Below are 26,545 nucleotides of genomic sequence, written 5' to 3' on the forward strand. Positions count from 1 at the left end.
TTTCACTCTGTCACCCAGGCTGCAGTGCAGTGGTGCAGTCACACACTGTAACCTCAAACTCCTGGGCTCAAGGGATCTTCCCACTTTAGCCTCCCAAGTAGCTGGGACCACAGGCATGTGCCACCACACCTGGCTAATTTTTTTTCATGAGACTGGGCTCATCTTTCCCAGGCTGGTCTCAAACGATTCTCCCACCTCATCCTCCCAAAGTGCTGGGATTATAGGTGTGAGCCACTGTGGCTAGCCTACAGATCTTTTTTTTTTTTTGAGACGAGTCTCGCTTTGTCGCCCAGGCTGGAGTGCAGTGGCCGGATCTTGTCTCACTGCAAGCTCTGCCTCCCGGGTTTACGCCATTCTCCTGCCTCAGCCTCCCGCGTAGCTGGGACTACGGGCGCCCGCCACCTCGTCTGGCTAGTTTTTGCTTTTTTTTGTTTTGTTTTGTTTTGTTTGTATTTTTTAGTAGAGACGGGGTTTCACCGTGTTAGCCAGGATGGTCTCGATCTCCTGACCTCGTGATCCGCCCGTCTCGGCCTCCCAAAGTGCTGGGATTACAGGCTTGAGCCACCACGCCCGGCCCAGATCTTTTTTTAAATCTCCTCCAGAATAGATGCTTTATTTAAAAATGGGCTAAAATAATTTTTGTATGTAAATTTAATTTTTAAAGCATTTCAGAATAATTATTCAGTTATCCAGGAAATACGAGTGTTTTTTGTTTTTTTTGCATTTTTCCCTTGCTGCCTTTTCTACTTGGATCCTTTTTACTTTGGCTTTTTGGGGGCATCTTTGCCAGAGGGAATACAGTATATTTAGACAAAGGAGGAGAAAAACTTCTTGTGGCTATTGTGTTTAAAGATTTGAAAGGCTTAAGTGGGGTATGTCTATTAAGCATAGATTTACATTGTTTTGAATGAACTGATTATAGAAAATTCTAATTGTAGAACACTATTAGATAATTGGTATGTTTCAACCAAAATATATTTAAAGAATTTTACTGCCGGTCTGTATTTACTTTGAAAAATAGTGACACATAACAATATATTGTATACTTGAAAATTACTGAGAGAGTGGACTTTAAGGGTTCTCATCACGAAATAAAAATACGTATGTGAGGTAGGTAGTACATTAAATAGCTTGATTTAGCCATTCCACAATGTATACATACATCAGAACATTGTGTTGCACACCATAAACACATAGAATTTTTACCTGTCAATTTTAAAAAATAGTGGCAGAAAAAATACAGTATACTTTATTGTAGTGGAATTAAGAAATTGGGTACTTAACAGGTGAGTTTGCAGTCATTATTCCCTTGGAAATCTGAAATTCTGCTGGGAAAATATTGTGAGATCCCTCAATTTTGGATATAATTAGTGTTCCCTGATTAGGTCCCAGTTTTCCCTGGGAGTATGCTTCCCACTCTGTTTGTATTCATGGCTTTTGGCTGATTCCTCTGGAACTTCTCTACTTTTTCAGTATCATCCTTTGTTGCATCTGAAAAGGTCAGTGGAAAATACCGCCCTGCTTATCAGCTGAGCAGCTTTCTCAGCCTGCTTTCAGACCATAGTAATCTGAGGGCCTGGTGTTCCTTTTTAGGAACTTATCCTTCTCTCACTTTCTCTTGATGCAGTCTGGTGTCACTTTTGGTAATATAATACTTTTGTATGTGTGTTTAATTCTGATCAGCTTCCTATGCAATTATTCGTAAGGCTTTTCTCAGACATGCTCATCTTTATATATTTAATAACAGATACTTTGAGTTTATAGGTTTTTCTGAGAAACCATCCCTCAGGAATCATTTGTCCATCTGAAGGATTAAGGAAGTCCAGTTTTAATTCTTAAGGATTGCAGCTATACCCTTTACTGGGTCTTTGACTCAGGCTATCACCCTGTTCGAAAGTCCTACCTCCTTCCTTGAAAATAGGCTAATCTTTTTTGAACACATCTCTTTCTTGAACACTATCAGATTTATCTTGATGGTCATTTCATGCTGCCAGTATTCCATTTTGAAGCTTCTTCATCCAAAGCCACAAGTTCATTGAATGTATTTTCTTATTTGTGCTACTGTCCAATGGTTTTACCCATTGTATAATAACGTATTGGGTTTCCAGTCTCCCAGCCCCAAAGCAAGTCACTACATGTTTTAGGTTTTTGGTCCTGGTGTCAGTTTCTCTATTAGTGAGCTTTTTCCTGAGGCAATGGACAACCCTAAAACAGCAGTAGCCTTTACAACATTTATTTCTTATTCATGCTGTACGTAGGCTAAGTGTGAGCTGTAACTACTCTTGGTTGTGTATCTGGGCACATACTCAGTGGAGTGCAGAAATAAACTGTGTAAACTCTTTTTAAACTTCTGCTCTTCACCATTAGAACACCATGTATCTCTTAGCGTCTGTTTCTTTGCCATGGGTACTGATGTGACACGACAGTAAAATAGAGCCCAGAAGAGCTAAAAACCAACTCACAATCCTCAGAAATGTTTGTTAAAGCCTACTGAAGTATTTGGGGTTGTGTTTACATTAGTCTTTGCTTATATTAACATATATTAAAATATTAAGAAATTTACAAATACAACTTTGCTAATATCTCTTGAACTACTAAAAAGGGAAATTGTCACAAGTCTGTATTTTACGAAAGAACCACTGGGAAAAGACTCATTGGTAGCAAGCAGTGATAGTCATGTTTATGCAAATTATTTGTTTTGGCACAAAGATTATTTCACACCTTGAAATAGTCTTTTTTATGACCTTAGGATAAATTTTTAAAATAAATCCTTAAAGTCACTTTTTAAAGACGTGCTGTATGGTATCCCACTGTATATGTTTTATAATTCTTAAGATCTATCCTATGTATTGATACACGATTTTAAAAACATTGTCATCTATTCTTTTGTACATAATGCAAATATATTGGTTAGGATACATTGTTAGAAGCAAATTTGCTGGGTCAAATGGTATTTGTATTTTTCATAGCTATTTCCTTCCATACAGGTGTAACATTTTGGGAAAAGTAGTTGGCCAGTATTGTTTAAGAGACAAAGAAATGCCTTTTTAAATGGGACTCTAGTCCCATTTTTAGGAAACTGATTATCAAAAGATATACATCAGTAGATATCCTGAAGAAAGCAAATAGTTTCACTTGCAAGCTTTTACTTTCATTTATTAAAAGGATGGTTTTAATCCCAGAGAGGCTAAAGTTAAAAGGATGAAACCCATAGGACCATTAGAAAATAAGCATACCCAATGATAATTATGTAATAAAAAGTTTGTAAAGGGGCAAAAGTAAATTTATTCTCTTCCAATTTAATAGTTCTTAAGTGGTCAAGGAATCATCACTTGTCTGGAAAGAGGTTAATGGATTTGGAATTCAGATACTGGGCTTGTTATTTGACCTTTTGCATCATCATTTTCTCATCTGTCAAATGGAAGAGGTTGAACTGAATAAGTCTCTTTGAGCTCTCAAATTCATTGATTTAACTGAATAATTTGAGAAAATCTCAATGAAATTCTTTGGACAGTCAAAAGGTTATAGTTTTTAAATAGCTTATTCGAGCTTTAAGTGTTTATTTATAAAGGAATTGTTTTGGAAGAATATGTATCAACCATAAAAGTAATTACGTGGTTAGTATTTGCATAATTTGATTCTCTTAGAGCCTATTTCTGTAGTACCAACTTGCATAAATATGCAGCAGTAATTAGGATTATTGAGCAATTTAGGTAGTTTCTCTTGTTTTAGTGGTCTCTGTGAAATTCAGTGGTGATAGGAATACTTAGGTGCTAGTCAGCACAGCACTGTCTGAAAACATGCTTAATTGGCTATGTATTTATCATTACATGTTTAAGTTGCGACCTTTTTACCCTGCAAAGAATATTTGTATGAGTTCTAAAATGACCGTATTTGATTTCACTTCTGCAATTCCAATTCTCCCAGTATATCTACTTTTTAAACATAGTTTATTCTTAACAAATATGTAGAATTTAAGTTCTATAAGAGCCAGGGATCTGCCCACCTTGTATCTTCTAATTTATACCAAAAGGATGTTCTGGGACAGAATTCCTTTTATGATTGGATAGTGAAGACACTCTGTTTTACTTTAGGTTGCCTTTAAATTAAAAATTATAGCTTACTGATACCTAAAATACTGTTCACTTGACTGGGAGAATATAGTTGAATGACAAATATACATTGTTATGTTCTCTGAAATAGCATTACTGAAGAGGACAAAAGTAAGAAAAAGGGGCAAGAGGAAAAACAACCTAAAAAGCAGCTTAAGAAGGATGAAGAGGGCCAGAAGGAGGAAGATAAGCCAAGAAAAGAGCCAGACAAAAAAGAGGGGAAGAAAGAAGTTGAATCAAAAAGGAAAAATCTAGCTAAAACAGGGGTTACATCAACTTCTGATTCTGAAGAAGAAGGAGATGATCAAGAAGGTGAAAAGGTATAAAGTCTACATATATAAAATGGCTGTTCTAGTCTTAGTTTTTATGTATATTTTTTTCTTTTCTTTTGAGATGGAGTCTCGCTGTGTTGCTTAGGCTGGAGTGCAATGGCGCGATCTTGGCTCACTGTAACCTCTGCCTCCTGGATTCAAGTAATTCTCCAGCCTCAGCCTCCTGAGTAGCTAGAAGTATAGGCGTGTGCCACCACTACCGGCTAATTATTGTATTTTTGGTGGAGACGAGGTTTTGCAATCTTGGCCAGGCTGGTCTTGAACTCCTGACCTCAGATGATCCTCCCACCTTGGCCTCCCAAAGGGCCTGGATTACAGGCTCCACACCTGGCCGTTTATGTATTTCTTAATCTTTACCTAGTTAAGGAGCTTTTAATATTTTGGAGGAAGTCTATAAATATCAGTGGCAGTTAAACTGAATTTGTTCAAGTTTTTGAATAGACTTGAATTAGCTATGTTACAAAGCATATTTAAAATGTCCCTTTATTGTCTGTTCTCTAAATTTATCTTACCGTTTTACAATTATGATCTGGAAATTAAGTAAACAGTACCTTTCCAATAACTCCATCTGTCTAGAAAAGGTAGATGAAATAGGCTGTGCCCAGTGAAGACACATGTTAAAAGAGGTGGATTTATATACAGATTTTTGTTATTTACCCCCAAGAAATTATTATTATTATTATTATTATTTTTTGAGACGGAGTCTCGCTCTGTTACCTGGGCTGGAGCGCAGTGGCCGGATCTCAGCTCACTGCAAGCTCCGCCTCCCGGGTTCACGCCATTCTCCTGCCTCAGCCTCCCGAGTAGCTGGGACTACAGGCGCCCGCCACCTCGCCCGGCTAGTTTTTTGTATTTTTTAGTAGAGACGGGGTTTCACCATGTTAGCCAGGATGGTCTCGATCTCCTGACCTCATGATCCGCCCGTCTCGGCCTCCCAAAGTGCTGGGATTACAGGCTTGAGCCACCGCGCCCGGCTACCCCCAAGAAATTCTTAACACTCTTCAGGCCTATTGTACATTTTATCAGTGGTATGTAACTTTATTTGGACGCCATAGTGGTTGGGAATCTTACTAAAGCTGTGTATCCTTTTGTGTAGAAAATAAAATTTTGTGTATAGCCTTAGAGATTTACAGATCCAGGTCATGCAAATCTTTTGTTTGCTTTTATCTGATTTTTGGCTCATTTCTTAATCTTTTAGAAACCAAAAATTTTAAACTGGATAGGTCATGTAGTGTGCTTGTCACTACTCAAGTTAACTCACTCTGTAGAGAGGCAAACAGAGAGACATACTACATTTTATCCAAAGGACATCACTCCTATAGCCGGGCATAAAACAAGATGATTATTTCACGGTCATTAATCAAAGTTAAACTTGCAGAGATAGGTGTAATTCAAAGACTATTTTTAGGTTGCTAATTTGAGTATTCATCCCTTTTTTAAAAACTAGCTGCTGCTTTTCACAAGGTTGTAATTCCATAAGCACTAGTCACTGACTTTATAGTTAACTGAAACCATCCTAATTCTCAAAACAGAAGAGAAAAGGTGGGAGGAACTTTCAGACTGCTCACCGAAGGAATATGCTGAAAGGCCAACATGAGAAAGAAGCAGCAGATCGAAAACGCAAGCAAGAGGAACAAATGGAAACTGAGCAGTAAGTATTTTTTTTTTCCTAAATTTTGGGTTCTTTTTAAAGGCTAGCATGGAATTTTTAAATAATAGACTTTCATTTTCCAGACTTTATGAAGCCTTTTGAAGAAGTGACTTTTCCCATGTGTTAGAAAAATCTTCAATATATGATGATGATCTTATTTCAGGCTTCATTCTTTTCTGAGAGGATGAAATTGACTCAGGCAGTCACTCTGTAAATTATTTTTGAATTTAAACAAAGTGCAGATAGGATTTGATAGTGGCTTTGCAATAAGTGTACTCATCCTCTACTATTTGTTTGTATGATATAATACATATAGAAGGAGGGTTGATAATATACTGGTGGAGAAAGAATGCAGGAAATACCCTTATTCACCACACCACCAAGCAGGCCTCACCCTAAAGACCAGCAAAAGTAACAAAAGCACATTTGGAAACCCAGGAAGCCAGTAAAAGCAAATCTGAAGGCTGACAGGGTGTACATTATTATATATGTACAATATAAATCAAATTCAAAGCTGTTTTCTCTTAAATTTTGATAGAGACCGTACTTGCCATGGGGAATTTCTTTCCCCTTATTATTTTATTACTAGAAGGAAAAGTAATAGCAATGATAATAAACAGACTTCGTGTCTTTATTACATTTGCTTTCCTAGTTACCTTTAGACTGTCACTTCTGAGTTCTTTCTCTGACATGCTTTTCTTTCCTTGTGAAGCGTCTTACATTCTGACTAAACTTTGTTTTTTTGTTGTTGTTTTAGTGAGGTGATTTTTAAAACATGCTCTAGGTCAATGAGACAAAGTTAATCATGAGCAGTGAAACGATTCTTGGAATAATTTTGTACTCTTTTTCTTTATATAATATATCCGTAAGCCAAAGTCTTTCTTGACAAGTACAGTGTTTTACTCTGCTTTCTTAGTTTGGAGGATATACAAGTAGTTTTAGCTCCTTGAGGGAGTAATTTAAATAACTTATCTAAAGCTCAAAAATATTATTCCCTCTAATCTGTTAGACTTTAAGCACTTCTGTAAATATTTAAGTTATTCTTTGTCACCTATCATTTTCTATTCTATCTTTTCACTGAAAAGCTGTTGGACTGTTTGTTGCTTTTGACTTTATTGTGCTCCCAAAATTAAGATATAAAATTAGTTGTTATTAGTATATGTAGCCCAACCCTTCTTTAGTATCTTAAAGTTAACTTTATGTATTTCAGTTTCTTTTGAATGTCCTCCAATGTAACTTTCTCAAATTCTAATATTTGTGTTTTCTTTCCTTCTCCTGTTATTACAAAACTTTGTACTTGGACAGTTTTGCTCTGTAAAGCATTTCAGATGCAGCTTGTGTGAAATGCATTATGCAAAATAAAGTTTATTGTATTGTATTCCCAGCCAAACAACATGTAATCTACAGTAATAAAAAATATATCTCATTTTGGGCTCAAAGCATTAATCCAGTTACTGAAAAGAGAATACAAGTGGAGCAAACAAGAGATGAAGATCTTGAGACAGACTCATTGGACTGAATTTCCCCCTTCCCCCCATTGATGGAAGAATGTTCCAGATTCTAAATTGAGGACTTCATTATTAATGGCATTACTGTGTTATGATTGTTAACAAATTTCATGTAAGGTACACACTACATACTAAGGTCGGCCATCATTCCTGTTTTTTTTTTTTTTAAACCAAGCTTAAAATGAAGCTTTGTGTTTGAAAGTAATAACTCAGACGAAGATGGTGGTTGTACATTATTCATTTAGAAAATATAAAAATTCATTTTGTTTTGAAGCTAGTTATTAAACTGGAATAGCAGTTATACCCCCTGAGAATGGGGCCCTTCCCTTGACATTCCTTTGTTGTTTAATTCTTTAGAATCTTAATAAATGTTTTTTTAATCCTGAGAGATTAAACAGTAGTAGACTTGTTAAGAAAAAAATGAAACTGTAACCAAAATTTTAAAATAAAGTTTTTTTAAAAAAAAAAACCTGATTTTTAGATATTTTTTGTTCTTGTCTATTTGAATTGGTTCATAATATGGCCTGAACTCTTAAGCTAAGATACTAGAAATTAAGATTTTAATTTTAAGTGGTGATTTTTGTGATTGACAATAAAATGGTACCTTTTAATTTGTGAAATGTTAGTGAATGTTACTGGACGTCATTCAAGTTTGATATATTGGCCAAAATAAAAAAAAAAAAAGGTATCTTACGTCTATTTAACGTTAAAGCTAACTTCAAAACTCATTTATCTACGTGTTATGTGCACAACAATTAAATTGGTCTATTTTAACATGCAGCTTTTAAAAAGAATTGATGTAGAAGCCATTAAATATTTATAGGTATTATCTTCCCATTGTGGCCTATTTGTCCAGTGACCCTGAAATCGTTCTTCTAGCAACACACTATAATGTCACTGAAAAGTTAGATATGATTTAATTTAGCATGTTAATTTGAGTTTTGCTTATATTTATGCTATGGAACTGCACCATTCAATTCCTACAGTCAATTCCTTTGCAGTCTAGGTTATTGACTTGTTTTAAGGAAAACATTTTTAGTTTTTGCATAGGGATTGTGGGCATTTAGTGATCAGTCACAAAGTTCCAATGTTTTGAAATATTTGTGTTAACATTTGATAGGCAGAATAAAGATGAAGTAAAGAAGCCAGAAGTTAAGAAAGTGGAGAAGAAGCGAGGTTAGTTATTTCACTTTCTAAGATACATAAAATTATACATGGAAAGGAAGTTACATAGACATAACTTTTCGTGTATTGGTTTTGGAATCATTTCATACTCATATCCTACAAATATACTTTTTCAAATCCCTAATGGGCTTTATATAAATTGCATTGTATTTTCAGCATAATCAAGTGAACTTAAGTTGTCTTTGTTTAATGCTCCTTAATTATTTGACAGCGTCAACTTTTAGTACACTTGCTGAAAGCTGGATGCTTTCCCATTTCAGACAAATCCCTTGGTTAAACATAAGGAAAAGGCGGTGTTTAGGGACTGGAGAGCAGGAGTTATCATATGCAGACTATTCATTGTAGAAAAAACGCAGCCAGGTGGTGGTTTTGTGCTTTTACACTGCATGTTGTTTTCCGCATACAGACGCTAAAAATGGCAATAAGTACTTATTCTTAGTTAAGCTATTGTGTGTATCTGTGAGCTTCTTAGTAAAGATCACTGAGAATTTTTTTTTTTTTTTTTGAGTCCACTAATTCACTATACTTAGCCTGTATACAGAAATACTGGTTTTGGAAAAACTGTTCACTGTTTTCCACATATTTTAATTTATAGAAACATCAATGGATTCTCGACTTCAAAGGATACATGCTGAGATTAAAAATTCCCTCAAAATTGATAATCTTGTAAGTGTTTAACTTCATTTAAAACTACAGTACTGCATTTATAGCTTCATCTTTGATTTTCTCACATGATCTTATGAGTATGTAAATTTAAGATAAGGGATAAATTACTGGTCATTTTGCACTACCTTATTTTTTTTAAGTGATCTTTAGAAACAGATTATAAGTATTATGATAATTAACAGCTATGAAATTACTGTTTTGTCATGAAGGATGTGAACCGATGCATTGAGGCCTTGGATGAACTTGCTTCACTTCAGGTCACAATGCAACAAGCTCAGAAACACACAGAGATGATCACTACACTGAAAAAAGTAAGTGATTTCAAGTCATGTAGATTCTTTGAATTTTGTCATTACTTCATTTAAAAATTATTTAAATCAATTAGGCAAACAATTATGATGAATGTATATTGTTTTCTCAGATACGACGATTCAAAGTTAGTCAGGTTATCATGGAAAAGTCTACAATGTTGTATAACAAGTTTAAGAACATGTTTTTGGTTGGTGAAGGAGATTCCGTGATCACACAAGTGCTGAATAAATCTCTTGCTGAACAAAGACAGCATGAGGAAGCGAATAAAACCAAAGATCAAGGGAAGAAAGGGCCAAACAAAAAGCTAGAAAAGGAACAAACAGGTATGTGATAAAAAGCCAACAATTTTACGCCAGTTTTTTGAACCATTTGCCAGGACTGCTCTTAAAAATGGCTTTGATGCATAGTTTCAGTGTTAACACCACAGAAAAAGTATACATAGGCAAAATGGTGAAAATGTGATGGGCTTATTGAAGGACTAGAGCAGTGTGCATTCAGAACAAAAAAGTCCTGTCAGTTTCTATTAGACTTCTAAGGCAGAAACCATTGTTCATGAGGCAGATGACTCTGGATAAACATTTTAAAAAGCCATCCATCACAATGCCTCCTCATCCCTAGAGGACCCACTTCCTGGTTGCTCAACTGCTTCTGATGTTTTCTTCTCACCTAAAAAGTAAAATAGCATACAGTAGCCTTTTAAAACACAGCATCATAGGTGGAGACTACACCTGCCATTATTTGTTGCTGTTGACAGGCTAATACAAGTATTCTGATGATGCTGCTGAGTTACCCTGAACAGACTGTATTTTCACTGTATTTTCACTGTATTATGCCATGTCATATTTTTTACTATAAAGTACTTATGTGTGAATAAAGACAATGATTTCTCATCGGTAGCATATAAATTTAGTCAACAGTGATGGTGATGCCAAGCAACCACAGATTGTCCATATGGGTCGCTAAGATACACCTTTGCTTTCTAATGGTTTTAAATGTACACAAACTTTCATATATAAAATTAAGATTGTGTGAAATTACCTTTAGGCTGTGTTTATAGGTGTGTACAAAACATAAACTAATTTCATGTTTAGAGTTGGGTCCCATCTGCAAGTTAAACTTACGTATATTCAAATATTTCCAAAACAATTCTGTACCTTACCTACATTAAATGAGAAAGTATTTTTGGTTTTTTTTTTTAAAGATGGAGTTTTACTCTTGTTGCCCAGGCTGGAGTGCAGTGGTGTGATCTCGGCTCACCAAAACCTCTGCCTCTTGGGTTCAAGCAATTCTCCTGCCTCAACCTCCAGAGTAGCTGGGACTACAAAAATGTGCCACCACACCTAGCTAATTCTGTATTTTTACAAATTTACATGGAAAAATTACAGATTTCTCCATGTTGGTCAGGCTGGTCTTGAACTCCCGACCTTGGGTAATCCACCTGCCCCGGCCTCCCAAAGTGCTGGGATTATAGGCATGAACCACCGCACCCAGTGAGAAAGTCTTATAAAGCACTTAGATGTGTAGCATATATGTAAAGCACTCAACCCTAGCTTCTTTTTTACTAACTTTTAGTAGTAGTTAAATCCTGCTAGTATTTTTTACTAACAGTAGTTATTTTCATTTGTATTAGTAAAAATTTATAACATACACAAATAGAAATAACTTCCCATATCCCTGTCATCCAGCTTTGGTAGTTCAGTTTATGATCATTGTGCTTTTGTAGCCCAAAAGCTTTCTCTGTGCCCCTCTTAAAAGTTGTTTTATGACAAATCCCAGACATATCATTTCACTCATCAACATTTCAGAATGTATGAAATACTCTTAAAACAGAATCATAGTACCATTATCAGCTCTTCCAGTCTTGTTACTAAACATCTTAGTGGCAGCTGCTTAAGTTCTGCTGGCATTTCAAAAGCGGTTGTTTTGTTGTTGTTGTTGCTTTTTTGGGGAATGATATGGGTCCCCTTAGAGAATTATTAATATGACTTACAGGAAAACCCCCCTTTTTTATTAGGCACAAAAATATCAATTAGGAAATACTCCTTTAGCGCTTTGTTCTAAAATAATGAATTTTAAAATTTGATTCACATTGCTTTTTCTTAGTAGTAGAATAGATCAATATGCTAAGAATTGTAACACCCTGTAGTCTTCCTGGTAATAGTAACCACCAGAATAACCAGATTAATAATCCACTTCCTGTACCATAGATACAGTTAAACTGCTTTTTATGGTACCTTAGCTACCCAAAGCCTCCGGTGGTGATCCGCTCCCCTCTTTTTGATAGAGCATCAAAACCCAATTCTAACATTCAAGAGAGGGCTGTATTACAATGTAATTTCAAATAAAAGAAACTAAGTAGTAGAAACACGAGGGCCATGTTGTATTTTGATTTTGGAACTTTTTAGTAGACACCTTCACTTATTATTTTGTAAGCTTTTAACAAAGTTTTTCCATTGGATTCCTTCTCAAGGGTCAAAGACTCTAAATGGAGGATCTGATGCTCAAGACGGTAATCAACCACAACATAACGGGGAGAGCAATGAAGAGAGCAAAGACAACCATGAAGCCAGCACAAAGAAAAAGTGAGGAATAGGTTTTAATGGGTCTTGTGTCTTTTTTTATTCAAGTTTTTAATCACAGTTCTGTTCCAAGGTTATTTTAGTATAAGCAATTATCTTTTGATCACCCAATTCCTGAATTCAGTAAGCAAGTTACAATTCAAAAAGGCAGAAGAGTAAAAACCTTTTATTGACAATGACTTTGCCACTGAATTCAAGGGAATGGAGCTAGCTCGCTGGGAATGCAGTTAAAAAGAAAATATTTGCTCCTGGACTTCTTTTACTGAGATACTGTTAGTAATGACTTGCATTCACACTTTTGTGAATTGTGAGAGGATAATTGTAAACAGTTAGATGGAGAATCACAGGCTATTTTTTTTTTCTTTTTTTGAGACAGAGTTTCTCTCTTGTTGCCCAGGCTGGAGTGCAATGGCATGATCTTGCTCACTGCAACCTTCACTTCCTGGGTTCAAGTGATTCTCCTGCCTCAGCCTCCCCAGTAGCTGGGATTACAGGCACTTGCCACCACGCCCATCTAATTTTTGTATTTTTAGTAGACAGGAGGTTTCACCATGTTGGCCAGCCTGACCTCAAACTCCTGACCTCAGGTGATCCACCCACCTCGGCCTCCCACAGTGCTGGGATTACAGGTATGAGCCAACACACCCGGCCATCACAGGCTGTTTTTTAATACCCACCCTAAAATAGGCTATGGAGCCATAGTTGAAGTCGTGGTTTGTTCCATTGTGTATTTGAAGGACTTTGAAGCATCCCTTCTAATTCTGAAATTGAGGGAAATCTTGTTGTCTATGTGTATATCAACCTCACTTTTTGTTAAGATTTTGAAATGTGTTGGTATCACAGATACAAAACATGCTCATGTTCTTTAATAATCACTTTTAAGCTAGAAATGATAGAAAAGGCTTGGTCTGTGACACTTTCCTGAGTTATTTTGCTTCATCTGCATATTACTTTGGGAAGAAGATGTAACAGTTTTGAAGAAGAAAAAAATGACTGTTCTAATAAGTCAAGTTTAATTTTGGTTTGATTTCAGTCTTTTCATGAGTTTAAAAATATAATGCAGACTTAATGTCTTTTTTTCTTCATTAGGAGAAAATCCTAATTCCAGTTATTGTACCTTTCTTTCCCCCTTTTCTTCAGGCCATCCAGTGAAGAGAGAGAGACTGAAATATCTCTGAAGGATTCTACACTAGATAACTAGGTTGACATACCGGGAATATAGAGAACACTTGAGAAGTTTGTAATGGCTTTCATTTGAAATAGACTGCTGAAAGTTTTAAATTTTTATAAGCATAGGTTTGATGTTGAAAATTTGTTACGGGGGAGAAGATCCCTTTATCTTTGTTTTAAAGTAAACATTATCGCTAAGTATACTTGTGCAGTATTAACAGCTACATTATATACAGTAAATGTGGGATAAAATCCATTGAGAAAATGTTAAACTGCTTTTCCAGACATAGTTGTAGCATATTTTCAATTAGTGTGTGTATGTTAATGTGTAATTGATAGTAGAACAAAGTTACATTTTTAAAACTGCTACTTGTATAAACCTTGCCTCTTTCCCCAAATACCGTGGGTTTTGTGCATAGTTTTTACAAACCTTGGATTTACCAGACTGTCTTTTCACTGTTTGTGGGTTTTGTAGAAGTTGAGCATTTTTATGGTAGATAAAATGTTACTTCTATACAAGTACTCACTCCCTTTTTATCAAAAGTCTGTATGGTTTGTTTTGGTATGACAACTAGTTAAGTAACTGACATTGAACTGACTGAGAAATCTACAAACTATAAAACATGATGTTAATTTTTGAAGGTAATTTAGTTTTGTGGCTGGACATTCAGTGAAGTCTTAGGACTTCTCTGCAGATAACTGACTGGCTATATATAGGAATGAATCTGGCTTTAGGGTTAAATCATTTAAGGTCCTTTTATAGGCAGGCACTAGTAATTAAAACTGAAAACTAAGTAAGTTTATTTTTGAGAAATATTAAAGATGTCTTCAGGAAATCACTAAGTAGTACTTAATTGGAAGAAAAAATCATGATGCTTAGACAATAAATATAAATAAATGCTATATAAGGAAACTCACCTATTTAAAATTATGGCTATATTATTTTTATTTTCTAGATTCCAAAAATACAAACACTAGTTCTTCCAACATAGTACTTTGATAGTCTACATTGACGTGTATGGACTAAATCCAGGGTGAAATCAATGTTACAAAATTTAAGGGTATGTTAACTAAATGATAGCATTTCTAAGATATTTTGAATATTAGGTCATTTGGCATTTTTCAGTAAGTAGGATACTTCTCATGTTTTGAAACTATATGAATATGGAAAAAAATGGCTTAAGACCAGTGTCTGTGTATGACATTGTATGGTTGACTCTCTGGGATAACTGTTTTCATCTACAGAATTGAAGTTTTGCTTTTATGAGGTCTTATAGTGGAACTAGGAATCACTGTTTTGAGAGAACCTGCATATATACCAGTCATTATCTGTTTGATCCTTATACAGTTTTAACTTAGATTTATTCTAGTTAAGCCATAAGTTCAACGTGTAAACTTGTTTTGATTAAAGAATTTTTCTACCAAACTCTACTAGTAAATTACTTTCTTCCTATTTACAAGAGTAAGTGATGAAATTCTGGGTTTGCTGCCAAGGAAATAATTTCTTAGTTAACTGGTCACAGAGTTTGTGTTGTTTTGGGAAACAGGGTTAACTAAACAGTGAGCTCAAGATGATAAAAATAAAGGAAATATTTATCTTTTGTTCACCCTCCCTTTCTTCCCATAACCCACTAGATCTATAGTTTTACAAAGAAGCCACAGAATATTCAACTTCTAGAGATACAGCATCATTCTCATAATTTATGTCAGCTTGTACAAGCTGACCTTGCTCTAACTAGTTGATGTTCGCTTCAAGCATAACTGCCTTTTAATTGTAACTCTCAAGAAATTTGCTTTGTCATAGGCTGATTTACAGATAACTATCATTCTCAGAACTCTTGATAATTATTCATAAGACTTAAGAACTTTCAGGATCATTGAAATTGTTCATTGGCTCAATTGGTGTGTGTGGTCAAAACTCCACAGCTTGACAAGGCACCAAGAGGTAATTTTGAGATAGCCCCCACCCTGCCCCACAAAAAGTATGTGTAATATGTATGTTTTAACACCTCTTTTGGGCTGGTGTGTGTGTACGTATGTGTTTTGATTACTGGGTAAAAGAGTCATACATCAGGTGGGCACAGTGGCATGTGCCTGTAATCCCAGCTACTCGGGAGGCTGAGGCAGAAGAATTGCTTGAACCTGGGAGGCAGAAGTTGCAGTGAGCTGAGATTGCCCCACTGCACTCCAGCCTGGGAGACAGAGCGAGACTCCGTCTCAAAAAAAAAAAAAAGTCATACGTGACTGAGCAGAACTATTGAAGGTTTTCTTGGCTGCTTGGAGAAATCGCAGATACATCCATCTGGATTTGGTATGTGAACAACTGGAGAGAACCATGCACTTTAATATTATATCCGGTGATTTCAAATAATATGATAGATTTTGCTGATACAGTACTGCTGTCTATGTTCCTACTCACATACACTTACCTGGTTACAGATGTCAGGTCAAGATGAGGTCTGCATCTAATCCTGTATAAGAGCAAAGATTTTTCATAGGGTGCTGTGAGGGCTTCGCTAACTTTATTTTGTCCGATTGGCCAGAGAAAGGATGCTCTAATGGAAATAGCAAACCCGTATCATTAAACTCTTTAGAAACAAAGAAGCTGGTTTAATAGGCAGAAGTGTGTGTGTTTGGGCTGTGTAATTCTGCACCACAATGTTAGAGATGACCTTTCTCCTAGTAAAACTAAAATGTCTAATTATCCTTAAATGGTACTGAGGCCTGAAGAACGTTTAAATAAATAGCTATTGCTTCTCTGGTGACTTTTGTGCATGTGCATCCACTATTATATAAAAGTCAAATTCAACCACCAAGCACGTTGATTGACATGTTCATGACAACATTTTCACATTTGCCTATCTTCATTAGATAATGTGTTACATGTAATTTGACAGGTGTGTTGTTTTGATTGAAATAAGCATAAAGAAAAGCTGTCTCGAAAAAAGAGAAAAGCTGTCTTAAATCAGGGGTTTTATAGCTCCAGAAATATACAAAGTTAGAAATTTCTTTTGACTTGAACTTGGTTGGATACCTGTATAACCGATACATAACACATGGGCAAACTGGGAGTAACCTGGTTAACTTTTCTCCTCAGTTTCACCAGGAAACAATAATAGGTACCTGAGTCTTTGATGAAAAGATTAACCTTAAGAACTAGCAGAAAAACATTCTCAAATAATAGAATGCCAGTAGCAGAAATGTTTTAACTGGCATGTTTCTTCTTTGTCCACTAAAATGAATTGACACCACACATGGAATAATGCATTATGACAATACTTAACTTTTTGAAGTTTGAGAGTATGAAATGAAAATGAATAAAATATCCTTGCATATGCATGTAAGACCTATAAGGAATGCAGTATTACAAATAAAGGAATCAAAATTTTTACCCATGGAATTTTAGGGTTGGGTAAATCATTTATCTTAAATCTATGGTTTGCTGGCTGTTATCAATCTGCTCAATTTTAGCATTGTGGTATACAAGAAAGTAAAAATTTAGGTATAACATAAGCCAGCCTCTGAGTTCTCTATACTGATTATCTGCGTACTGACTGAATCAGTGAATGAGAACACTAGACATACCAGAAGCACGTGCTTGTCCTCTCCAAGCCAACGGACTTAACTTTGTGGCATTTAAGTCCATAAAACATACTTCACTGTCAATCTTTTAAACACATAGGCTTATAGGTTTCGTCAGTTTTCCATTTATATAAATGTCTGTTCTTAGCCATCCATTTTTCAGTCAAATTTAAATACAACCTAGGAGAGAAAAAGTGGAATTTATTTATTTTAAATGATGCATTTGAAATCTATAGTATTCCTAAACGTTTTTAAACAGTATTAAATTTTCTACCCATAAAGGTTTCCAGAAAATATTTGAATGTAGATAGTTATAAATCTATCTGATGGTCTAAACCTGAAAATAAATAGTTTCTTTTGCTGGGTGCTATGGCTCATGCCTGTAATCCCAGCACTCTGGGAGGCCAAGGCGAGTGGATCACTTGAGGTCAGGAGTTCGAGACTATCCTGGGCAACATAGTGAAACCCTGCCTCTACAAGAAATAAAAAAATTAGCCCGCCATGGTGGCCTGTGGCCTGTGCCTGTGGTCTCAGCTACTTGGGAGGCTGAGGTAGGAGGATCACCTGAGCCTGGGAAGGTCAGGGCTCCAGTGAGCCAAGATCACACCACTGTACTACAGTCTGGGTGACAGAGTAAGACCCTGTATCAAAAAATAAGTTTAAAAAGTTTTTTTTTTTTTTTTTCTCAGAATAAGATGAGAGTAACTAGGATTACTATAGTAAGGGGACCAGAAATATGGAAGACCTGGGCCAGAAAAACTTATTTTTTTCTTTTTGCTTATAGAATACTGGTATATATCCAATAGTATCATTACCCAAGAATAAGTGAGCCAGAGCTAGCATATCAATAGGATCTTGATTTCTCCATGTCTCCACAGTCATACGAAATCTATTGTTTTTTAAATCACAGTATTAAATTGACATATTTTAAACTCATAGCATTCATAAAGCTTTTGTCAAGAAATAAAGCTTCAAGCTAATGTTATTTCTGGAGTTGTGAGTATACACTCAGTATCTTTTTAAATCCATTATTCACAAAGTCTTATTAACATGTCTTGTATGCCTAGTTTCCTTCAAAACAAAACCTAACATTACTCAACAGCACACGAACATTAAATTACCCCAAAGCAGCCGGGCGCGGTGGCTCATGCCTGTAATCCCAGCACTTTGGGAGGCTGAGGCGGGTGGATTGCCTGAGGTTAGGAGTTTGAGACCAGCCTGGCCAACATGGTGAAACCCCGTCTCTACTAAAAATACAAAAATTAGCCAGGCATGGTGCCAGGTGCCTATAATCCCAGCTACTCGGGAAGCTGTGGCAGGAGAATCACCTGAACCTGGGAGGCGGAGGTTGCAGTGAGCCGCGATTGCCCCGTTGTACTCCAGCCTGGGCAACAAAAGCGAGACTTTGTCTCAAAAACAAAAATAAATTATCCCAAAGCTATTAATTTTGTCTTATTTGTAAATAATTCATTCTCCCTAATTTCCGTTACAGATATTTGAAGGATCTTTACCTTGGAAGCCTCATGGTAGAAGGTGTAGCTCTCACATTCTTCAAAGCATTTTCAAAACACTTCCACTACTTGATGTATCATTAATTCTATCTTTAGCAAAAAAACACTCTGGACAGAGAATGAATAGGGAAGGCATGGATTGGGAGAAAGAATATGTGTGTCTGACAAAGGATTTAAAGTCAGAATATATAAAGTACTACAACTCAATGGGTAAAAAGCACTAAATTAAATACTCTTTGGAATAAATATGAAATTTAACTATGTTATAAACATTTAAATACAATCATTATAAGAAAATCTGTGACTTGGAATTTTTTTTGGTAGCTTTAGCAGACTGTTCAAAGTGGATCCTGCTCCTCAGTGGCATTTCTTAGAAAAAAGGTAATCATCCAAGAGAACAGTTATTTCATGAGGGGGTACTTTTGTGAGTGTAGCTATTCTTAATTAAAGGTTCCAGGATCAACATAAGGATAAGCAAGGAATTCCCCCAGTTTGTTGCCTTCTGAATCATAGTGGAGCATTCGGAAGCAAACATCACAAAAGAAACATGGGTCCTCTGGTGCAAAACTGTCATTGTTCGTCACCCATCTGTAGTTTTTAAAAAAAGAAGTACATCATTACAATCAAATTTTCCATACCTTAACATGCTTTAAGTTATGACCTGTAGCAATATGTAAATATTACATTCTCACTATTTCCTTATCAGTCAGTTGTTAATGCATAATCTTTAATTTTGTATACATAGATACAAATACCACCAATACTCTCTACAAAGCCAAAAGGTCATTTAATATTAAGAAACACTGCAGAATGCTGTTTCTCTGTAATAGTTACCTTTAAAGGAAGAATATAAATCTACTTGAAAGCATCACACATTTGCCATGACATACCTATCCTCCAAGTATGAATATAGTCATTTTCTTCTAACAGACCATCTTGAAAAACTGTAACAAAATTAGATGCTACAGATCTGATACACTTTTGCTTAATATACCTTCTTAACTGATAAATGAGTACTGGTTACTTTGAAAACTTATGTAACTCTATTTACCTATAACTCAAGATTATGTTATAAAGTATATACAAATGGCAATATGGGCAACATTATTCAACCAAAATGTTGAATGGCATGAAGATGCTATTGTATGGTATGTTTGAATTATGCATCTCATGGAATGTTTGCTTTTAACATTATTTTCCCTTTTATCTGATTTATCATGTTTTCCTGTTGATCTTTTAGAAAAGAATATTGTGGGGTGGCGAAAACAAACTGAAGATACAAGCTGAGTATCCTTTATCTGGGCTGGGTGCGGCGGCTCACGCCTGTGATCCCAGCACTTTGGGAGGCCAAGGTGGATGGATCACAAGGTCAGGAGTTTGAGACCAACCTAGCCAACATGGCGAAACCCCATCTCTACTAAAAATACAAAAAAAAATTAGCTGGGTGTGGTGGTGTGCGCCTGTAATCCCAGCTACTCAGGAGGCTGAGGCAGGAGAATTGCTTGAACCCGGGAGGCAGAAGTTGCAGTAAGCCGAGATTGTGCCACTGCACTCTAGCCCAAGGGACAGAACAATACTCCATCTCAAAAAAAAAGAGTATCTTTTATCTGAAATGCTTGGAACCAGAAAGAAGTATTTCAAATTGCAGATTTTTAAATATATTATGCATATATTTGCCGGCTGAGCATTCCACTGAGAATGTGAAATCCAAAATGCTCCACTGATCATTTCAGCATCAGATGTTGCCACTCAAAAACTTTCAAGTTTTGGATTTCTGATTCTTGAAATTTGAAATGCTCAACCTATACTAAATTTCCTGTCCTCTGAGTGGCTTTCAGATTTTTTTTTTATAGTTATTGCTGTGTTGTCCAGGCTGGTCTCCAGGCCTCAAGTGATCCTCCCACCTCAACCTCCAAAAGCAACAAACTTTTTTTTTCACTGACCCACAGTAAGAAATGCTTTATAATCTAAACATGCAGAATCACATGAAATAAAAATTTTATAAAACTATATTTTAACTTCATGTGATGTGCTGTGGTATTTTTTTAATTGATGAAGTTTTATTGATGAAGCTGATTATGTAAACTGTGTGGACAAGAGGCAAAAAGAACATGGTTCCCCAAGCATTTTGGATTAAACAAGGTTTTCTTTCCTTAGACTTCCCAAATCCCTTTATGGTAATGTACACTGTGACCCTCTAACAGGGAGTTACTGTACAGAGCTTTTCTTGAGTGTATTCTATCAAAGAATCCTTGCTTTCTTAACACTATTAACTTTTATTTTTATTCACCTAGCTGTATACATTTTACAAGCCTGAAATTTGACCTACCCCTGGACTTGTGTACATATAATATTTCCTTACTATTTAAGAATGTCAGTTTTAACTCACTAAACTAGTTTTGTGGCACTTCCCTACTACATGATACTTCATATTTATAACCTAAAGTACAAATATTCTTAGATCCAAAGTGGAAAACAAGTACCAAAAGTCAAAACTACCATTTCTCAGAGAAAAAAAAATACATTATCACTCACCTAGCTGTATACATTTTACAAACAAAACATTTTCTGGTCCATAGCCAATGCTTCTTGATAAGGAGGGGATACAGTGTCCTATCCAAGCAGTCATCATGATGCACAAGCCTTTTGTTCATGGGAAAATAAAGATATTAAGGTGATAAATATTAAGTGACAAATTTTTATGAGCTATTAAATAAATCTGTACCTGAGTATTAGGAAAATAGATACTTTCAATTTTTGCTTACAAGATGTTGCTAAATTACTTGTTATACCATGTTTGACCAAACTGTGTTCCACAAAATACTTTCTCCAAGAGCATTTTGGATTAAACAAGGTTTTCTTTCCTTAGACTTCTCAAATCCGTTTACGGTAATGTACACTGTGACCCCCGCTAAGGGGGTCATCATATAGAGCATTTCTTGAATGTATTCTACCAGAGAATCCTTGCTTTGCTTAACACTAGTACCTTTTATTTTTATTTATTTGAAATGGGGTCTTACTCTGTTACCCAGGCTGGAGGACGGTGGCATGATCTTGGCTCACTGTAGCCTCCTCAAACTCCTGTGCTCAAGCAGTCCTCCCACCTCAGCCTCTCCAGTAGTTGGGACTACAGGCATGCACCACCACACCTAGATAATTTTTAAAATTTTTGTAGAGACAGGGTCTTACTATGTTGTCCAGGCTGGTCTCAAACTCCTGGCCTCAAGCAATCCTCCCACCTCAGCCTCCCGAGGTGCTGGGATTACAGGTGTGAGCCACCACACCTGGCTAACATTTAGTACCATATAATGAAACAATTTGGGCAAAGCTACTCCGTAATATTTTACCTAGATTAACTGGTTGTTAGAATGAGGCTCTTGTTTTTTTAATGTCTCCTTTTTATTAAAATCTAATTCTGACTCATGGCATAATATGAATTGGTAGAATCTTAGTTTTAAGTGTCAGAATTATGAAACCTTTAAGAAGTTTCATAACTTTTATTAAAAAAAAAAAATTGAAGTCAGTCTCTACTCTGCCACTAATCAGCTCCACGGCTTTGGGTAAATCCTGTAAATCATGACAGACTTCAGATTATTCTGAAAGATGAAAGGACTACACAAAATTGTTCTAAAGGTCTCTCACAATTCTAAAATACCACTTTTTTTAAATTAAAACTTTCACCATCAGAAAATAATTAACCTTTTGATAGCTGGTATTATGGAATGGCACTGAATGATTAAATCCACCTGTAAGATAAAAATGACTTCTCTAAATTGCCTTTTAAAAAGCCCTACATTGCATACTCTTAATAAATGTAAACTTTTTTAAAAAAACAAAAGGGCAGATGTGGTGGCTCACACCTGCAATCCCAGCACTTTGGGAGGCCAAGGCAGGAGGATCACTTGAGCTCAGGAGTTAAAGACCAGCCTGGGAAACAGAGTGAGACCCTGTCTCTACAAAACATAAAAAAATTGGCCACGCATGGTGGCATATGCCTCTAATCTTAGCTATGGGAAAGACTGAGGGAAGAGGACTGCTTGAGCCCAGGAGGCCGAGGCTGCATTGAGACATGATTTTGCCACTGCACTCCAGCCTGAGCAATAGAGTGACACCCCCTTCTCAAGAAAAAAAAAAAAGTGTAAATTGCTTTTTCTTTGACATTCAAACAGATCATGTTTCTTTTGTTGATCATTGTATCAAGAAGTTACCATGAGTTTAAGGGTCATGTTTTTATCCTTCAGCCTTGGAATCACATTGTTTATAGAAACAGGCCTACACTATAAGAAATGTACGGAAAAGGCCAGGCACGGTGGCTCATGCCTGTAATCCCAGCACTTTGGGAGGCTGACGTGGGCAGATCACCTGAGGTCAGGAGTTCGACACCAGCCTTGCCAACATGGTGAAACCCCTTCTCTACTAAAAATACAAAAATTAGGCCGGGCGCGGTGGCTCACACCTGTAATCCCAGCACTTTGGGAGGCTGAGGCGGGCAGATCACCTGAAGTCGGTAGTTCAAGACCAGCCTGACCAACAGATAGAGTAGAAACCCCATCTCTACTAAAAATACAAAATTAGCTGGGCATGGTGGCACATGCCTGTAATCCCAGCTACTCAGGAGGCTGAGGCAGAAGAATCGCCTGAACCCGGGAGGCAAAGGTTGCGGTAAGCCGAGATCGTGCCACTGCACTCCAGCCTGGGCAACAAGAGCAAAACTCGGTCTCAAAAAAAATAAATAAATAATACAAAAATTTGTCGGACAAGGTGGCACGCACCTGTAATCCCAGCTACTTGGGAGGCTGATGCACGAGAATTGCTTGAGCCCAGGAGATGGAGGTTGCAGTGAACTGAGATCATGCCACTGCATTCCAGCCTGGGCAAAAGAGCGAAACTCTGTCTCAAAGAAAAGAAAAGAAAAGTATGGAAAATAAAGCCATCAGAGAGAACTGGGGGTTGCCTTCCATCTTATGTTTATTACAAGGCTAGCATATTTTACCACATTTGAAAGGAAGAGCAGGCAGAACAGCTTATATAATTTTTTTTTTCTTTTGATACAGTCTTGCTCTGTCGCCCAGGCTGGAGTGCAATCTTGGCTCACTGCAACCTTCGCTTCCCGGATTCAAGTGATTCTCGTGCCTCACTCTCCCAAGTAGCTGGGATTACAAACGTCCATCACTACACCCAGCTAATTTTTGTAGTTTTAGAGACAGGATTTCACCGTGTTGGCCAGGCTGGTCTCGAACTCCTGACTGCAAGTAATCTGGCCACCTAGGCCTCCCAAAGTGCTGGGATTACAGGCATGAGCCACAGTGCCCAGGCTGCTGATATAAAATTTTAGTAACATCCAAGACATAAATGTACTGTCTATAATTTTAAAAGCCATATAAACAAGGTTTATATATGCTTCTGGCTCTTGCCTCCCCATTCTTCTTCCCTAGGGGCAACTGTTTTCCATTCTTAATTGTTTGTTTAGAATTTAGCTCCTCAACTTCTCCCCACAGAACTACCATAATTTTGGTTAAACAGATATTTAATTCATGACGAATTAGTGCTATTTCTACCTAAGCCACACAGTTGACATTTATGGGACGACATTTTGTTTTCTAGCTATTAATCTATTAGTTCTCTCCCATTTACATTTGCTTAATTTTCTTTTCTTTTTTTTTTTTTTTTTGAGACAGAGTCTTGCTGTTGCCCAGGCTGGAGTGCAGTGGCACAATCTCAGCTCACTGCAAGCTCCGCCTCCGGGTTCACGCCATTCTCCTGCCTCAGCCTCCAGAGTAGCTGGGACTACAGGCGCCCGCCACCATGCCCGGCTAATTTTTTTTTTTTATTTTTTAGTAGAGACAGGGTTTAACCGTTGTTAGCCAGGATAGCCTCAATCTCCTGACCTCGTGATCCACCTGCCTTGGCCTCCCAAAGTGCTGGGATTACAGGCATGAGCCACCACACCTGGCCCATTTGCTTAATTTTCAATGTACCTATCACGAATTCAGTCACCTATTTTCTCACAGAACAGTGAACAACCGGGAGTCAACCAGTTTATTTCCCCCCCCAGACATCCTTCCTGAGTTCTGTATGCTCCTGGCTCCAGACCCTGGATCAAATCTCCAGATCTGGTACAAAGCTCTCACACTGGGATTTCACTTTTCCATCATTCTGAGAATCCCTTTTATGTCTATTTAATCTATTCTGCCTATTCTGTGTTGCATTCCATGTCTTTCTTGTTCATGGTGTACACCTTCTGTGAAGCACTTTTACATCTTCTGGTAGTTTCCGGAGATGGAGTGCATGAGATACAAAATTTTGGAGATGAGTCAGTAAGACCAAAAATAGAAGCAGGGACTTTCTGAAAGCATCAGTTTCTTTCTTTCCTATTTTTTATTTTTGAGACAAGGTCGCACTCTGTCACCCAGACTGGAATGCAGTGGCATGATCATAGCTCACTGCAGCCTTGACCTCCTGGTCTCAAGCAATCCTCATGTTTTAGCCTGAGTAGCTGGGATTCCAGGCATGCACCACCATGCTCAGCTAATTTTTGTATTTTTTGTAGAGAGGATTTCACTGTGTTGTTCAGGCTGGTCTCGAACTCCTGGGCTCAATCTGCCCACTTCAGTCTCCCAAAGTGTTGGGATTATAGGCGTGAGCCACTGCACCTGGCAGGCATCTGTTTCTATTACTGGTATAATAAATTACTAACTAATACTAGTAATTACTGGTTTCTAATTACTGGTCAAACATAGGTACATTATTGTTCCACCAAAAAGTTTTAAATGGTCTCTCATAAGGAATCAAACCAGCACTGGAGCAGGGTTTATTCGTACATAGTATTCCTTCTTAAACAGATTTCCTAAATAAAGAGGAAATGAATAGCCTTATTCATGGAATAGAGCTATGAGCTGTTTAAATTTATAACTCATCCCCAAATCTCATTTTAGACTATCTTAGCTCCTTCCCAATTTAAATCTTTGTCAAAGCATTAAGACTTCACATTTGTCAAATATTAGAATTACTCTTCCTCCAATTCCCTTTTATCTCCTTCAAATTTTGGCAAAAAGAGAAACCTAAAAACAAAGTTGCAATGTTATCTGTAAATGGATAACTACTACCTGAATAACAGCTGTTTAATACAAAATGGAGATACTTTTTAAATTATTAACAGATTTTTAACCTTCTAATAGTAAAGTATTTCTTATAAATTTTCCAAAATAATAAACAACAGAGGATGCAAATGGATGGAAAGAGTTGGTCTTTGCATGGAAAGAAGACAGCATTTTTGCTGCTTCCAAGTCAAGTTGCAATGATCATTACTTTTACTCCTCTTATTTTTAAAAAAACTATCTCTGCTTTTGTACTCTGAAATAAAGGAAAAAAAAAAGTAACCTACCTTATGTCAGTAATGACAATGACATGTTCACAGTCTCCCTGATGACAGTATAAGTAAGGAAAACCCAGTTTAATACACAAGTCATTGAAGGTGAAATCTTCCATTCTAGCAGTCTGAAACTTTCCATATCCTCTATCATGGGACTCTGACCACTCAATGATAGTTCTAAGGGGGAAAAAGGCAAGGATATATCATTTTTCCAGAAAAACTTAAAAACTACAGAAAACAGTTTGTGACTGCAGTAATTCACATTAACCTAGCTCACTCAACTAACTGGACAGTTGCCATCTTGAGATGAAGACCAAAATGTTTGATACATGTTGAGATTAGGAATGCTGAATTTTCATAAGGGATCAGTTTTCTGCAGGTTACATGATGTGTATCACTTTAGCTTAAATGCAGAATGTGTAACAATGTCACTCATTATTGAGTTTTGAAAAATATTTTTCACAAAATGTTAGTATGTAATGAGATTTAATATTTCAAATATTTCTTAGTTTCAATGTTTAATATCATAAATATTGATAGTTATAACCCACATAAGCAGAAGCTC

General features: G+C 36.6%; 2 protein-coding genes across 7 annotated transcripts in view; one reads left to right on the top strand and one right to left on the bottom strand.

The window, feature by feature from the left end:
- PSIP1 (PC4 and SFRS1 interacting protein 1) overlaps nt 1-14,936 on the top strand; it is a 50,734-nt gene extending 35,798 nt beyond the window's left edge. For 2 of the 6 annotated variants that reach the window (XM_025359123.1, XM_025359121.1), the window contains exons 9-11: nt 4,204-4,432; nt 5,977-6,095; nt 7,481-8,061. In XM_025359123.1, the coding sequence (XP_025214908.1) occupies nt 4,204-4,432; nt 5,977-6,095; nt 7,481-7,505 (373 nt within the window). In that variant the 3' untranslated portion in view covers nt 7,506-8,061. Of the gene's footprint in view, nt 1-4,203; nt 4,433-5,976; nt 6,096-7,400; nt 8,062-8,723; nt 8,780-9,383; nt 9,455-9,663; nt 9,770-9,875; nt 10,090-12,236; nt 12,349-13,485 lie in introns of those variants that run through there. The other 4 variants (XR_003115916.1, XM_025359119.1, XM_025359122.1 and 1 more) reach the window with 4 other exon arrangements.
- A 1,404-nt stretch (nt 14,937-16,340) lies between these two features.
- Nucleotides 16,341-26,545, bottom strand: part of SNAPC3 (small nuclear RNA activating complex polypeptide 3) — a 42,977-nt gene continuing 32,772 nt past the window's right edge. The window contains exons 7-9 of the mRNA XM_025359124.1: nt 25,993-26,157; nt 21,144-21,251; nt 16,341-19,196 (exon numbers count right to left, since the gene is read on the bottom strand). Coding sequence (XP_025214909.1) covers nt 19,049-19,196; nt 21,144-21,251; nt 25,993-26,157 — 421 coding nt within the window. The 3' untranslated portion in view covers nt 16,341-19,048. The remainder of the gene's footprint in view (nt 19,197-21,143; nt 21,252-25,992; nt 26,158-26,545) is intronic.

Source organism: Theropithecus gelada, chromosome 15, assembly GCF_003255815.1.
Source record: "Theropithecus gelada isolate Dixy chromosome 15, Tgel_1.0, whole genome shotgun sequence".
NCBI classification, from domain to species: domain Eukaryota; kingdom Metazoa; phylum Chordata; class Mammalia; order Primates; family Cercopithecidae; genus Theropithecus; species Theropithecus gelada.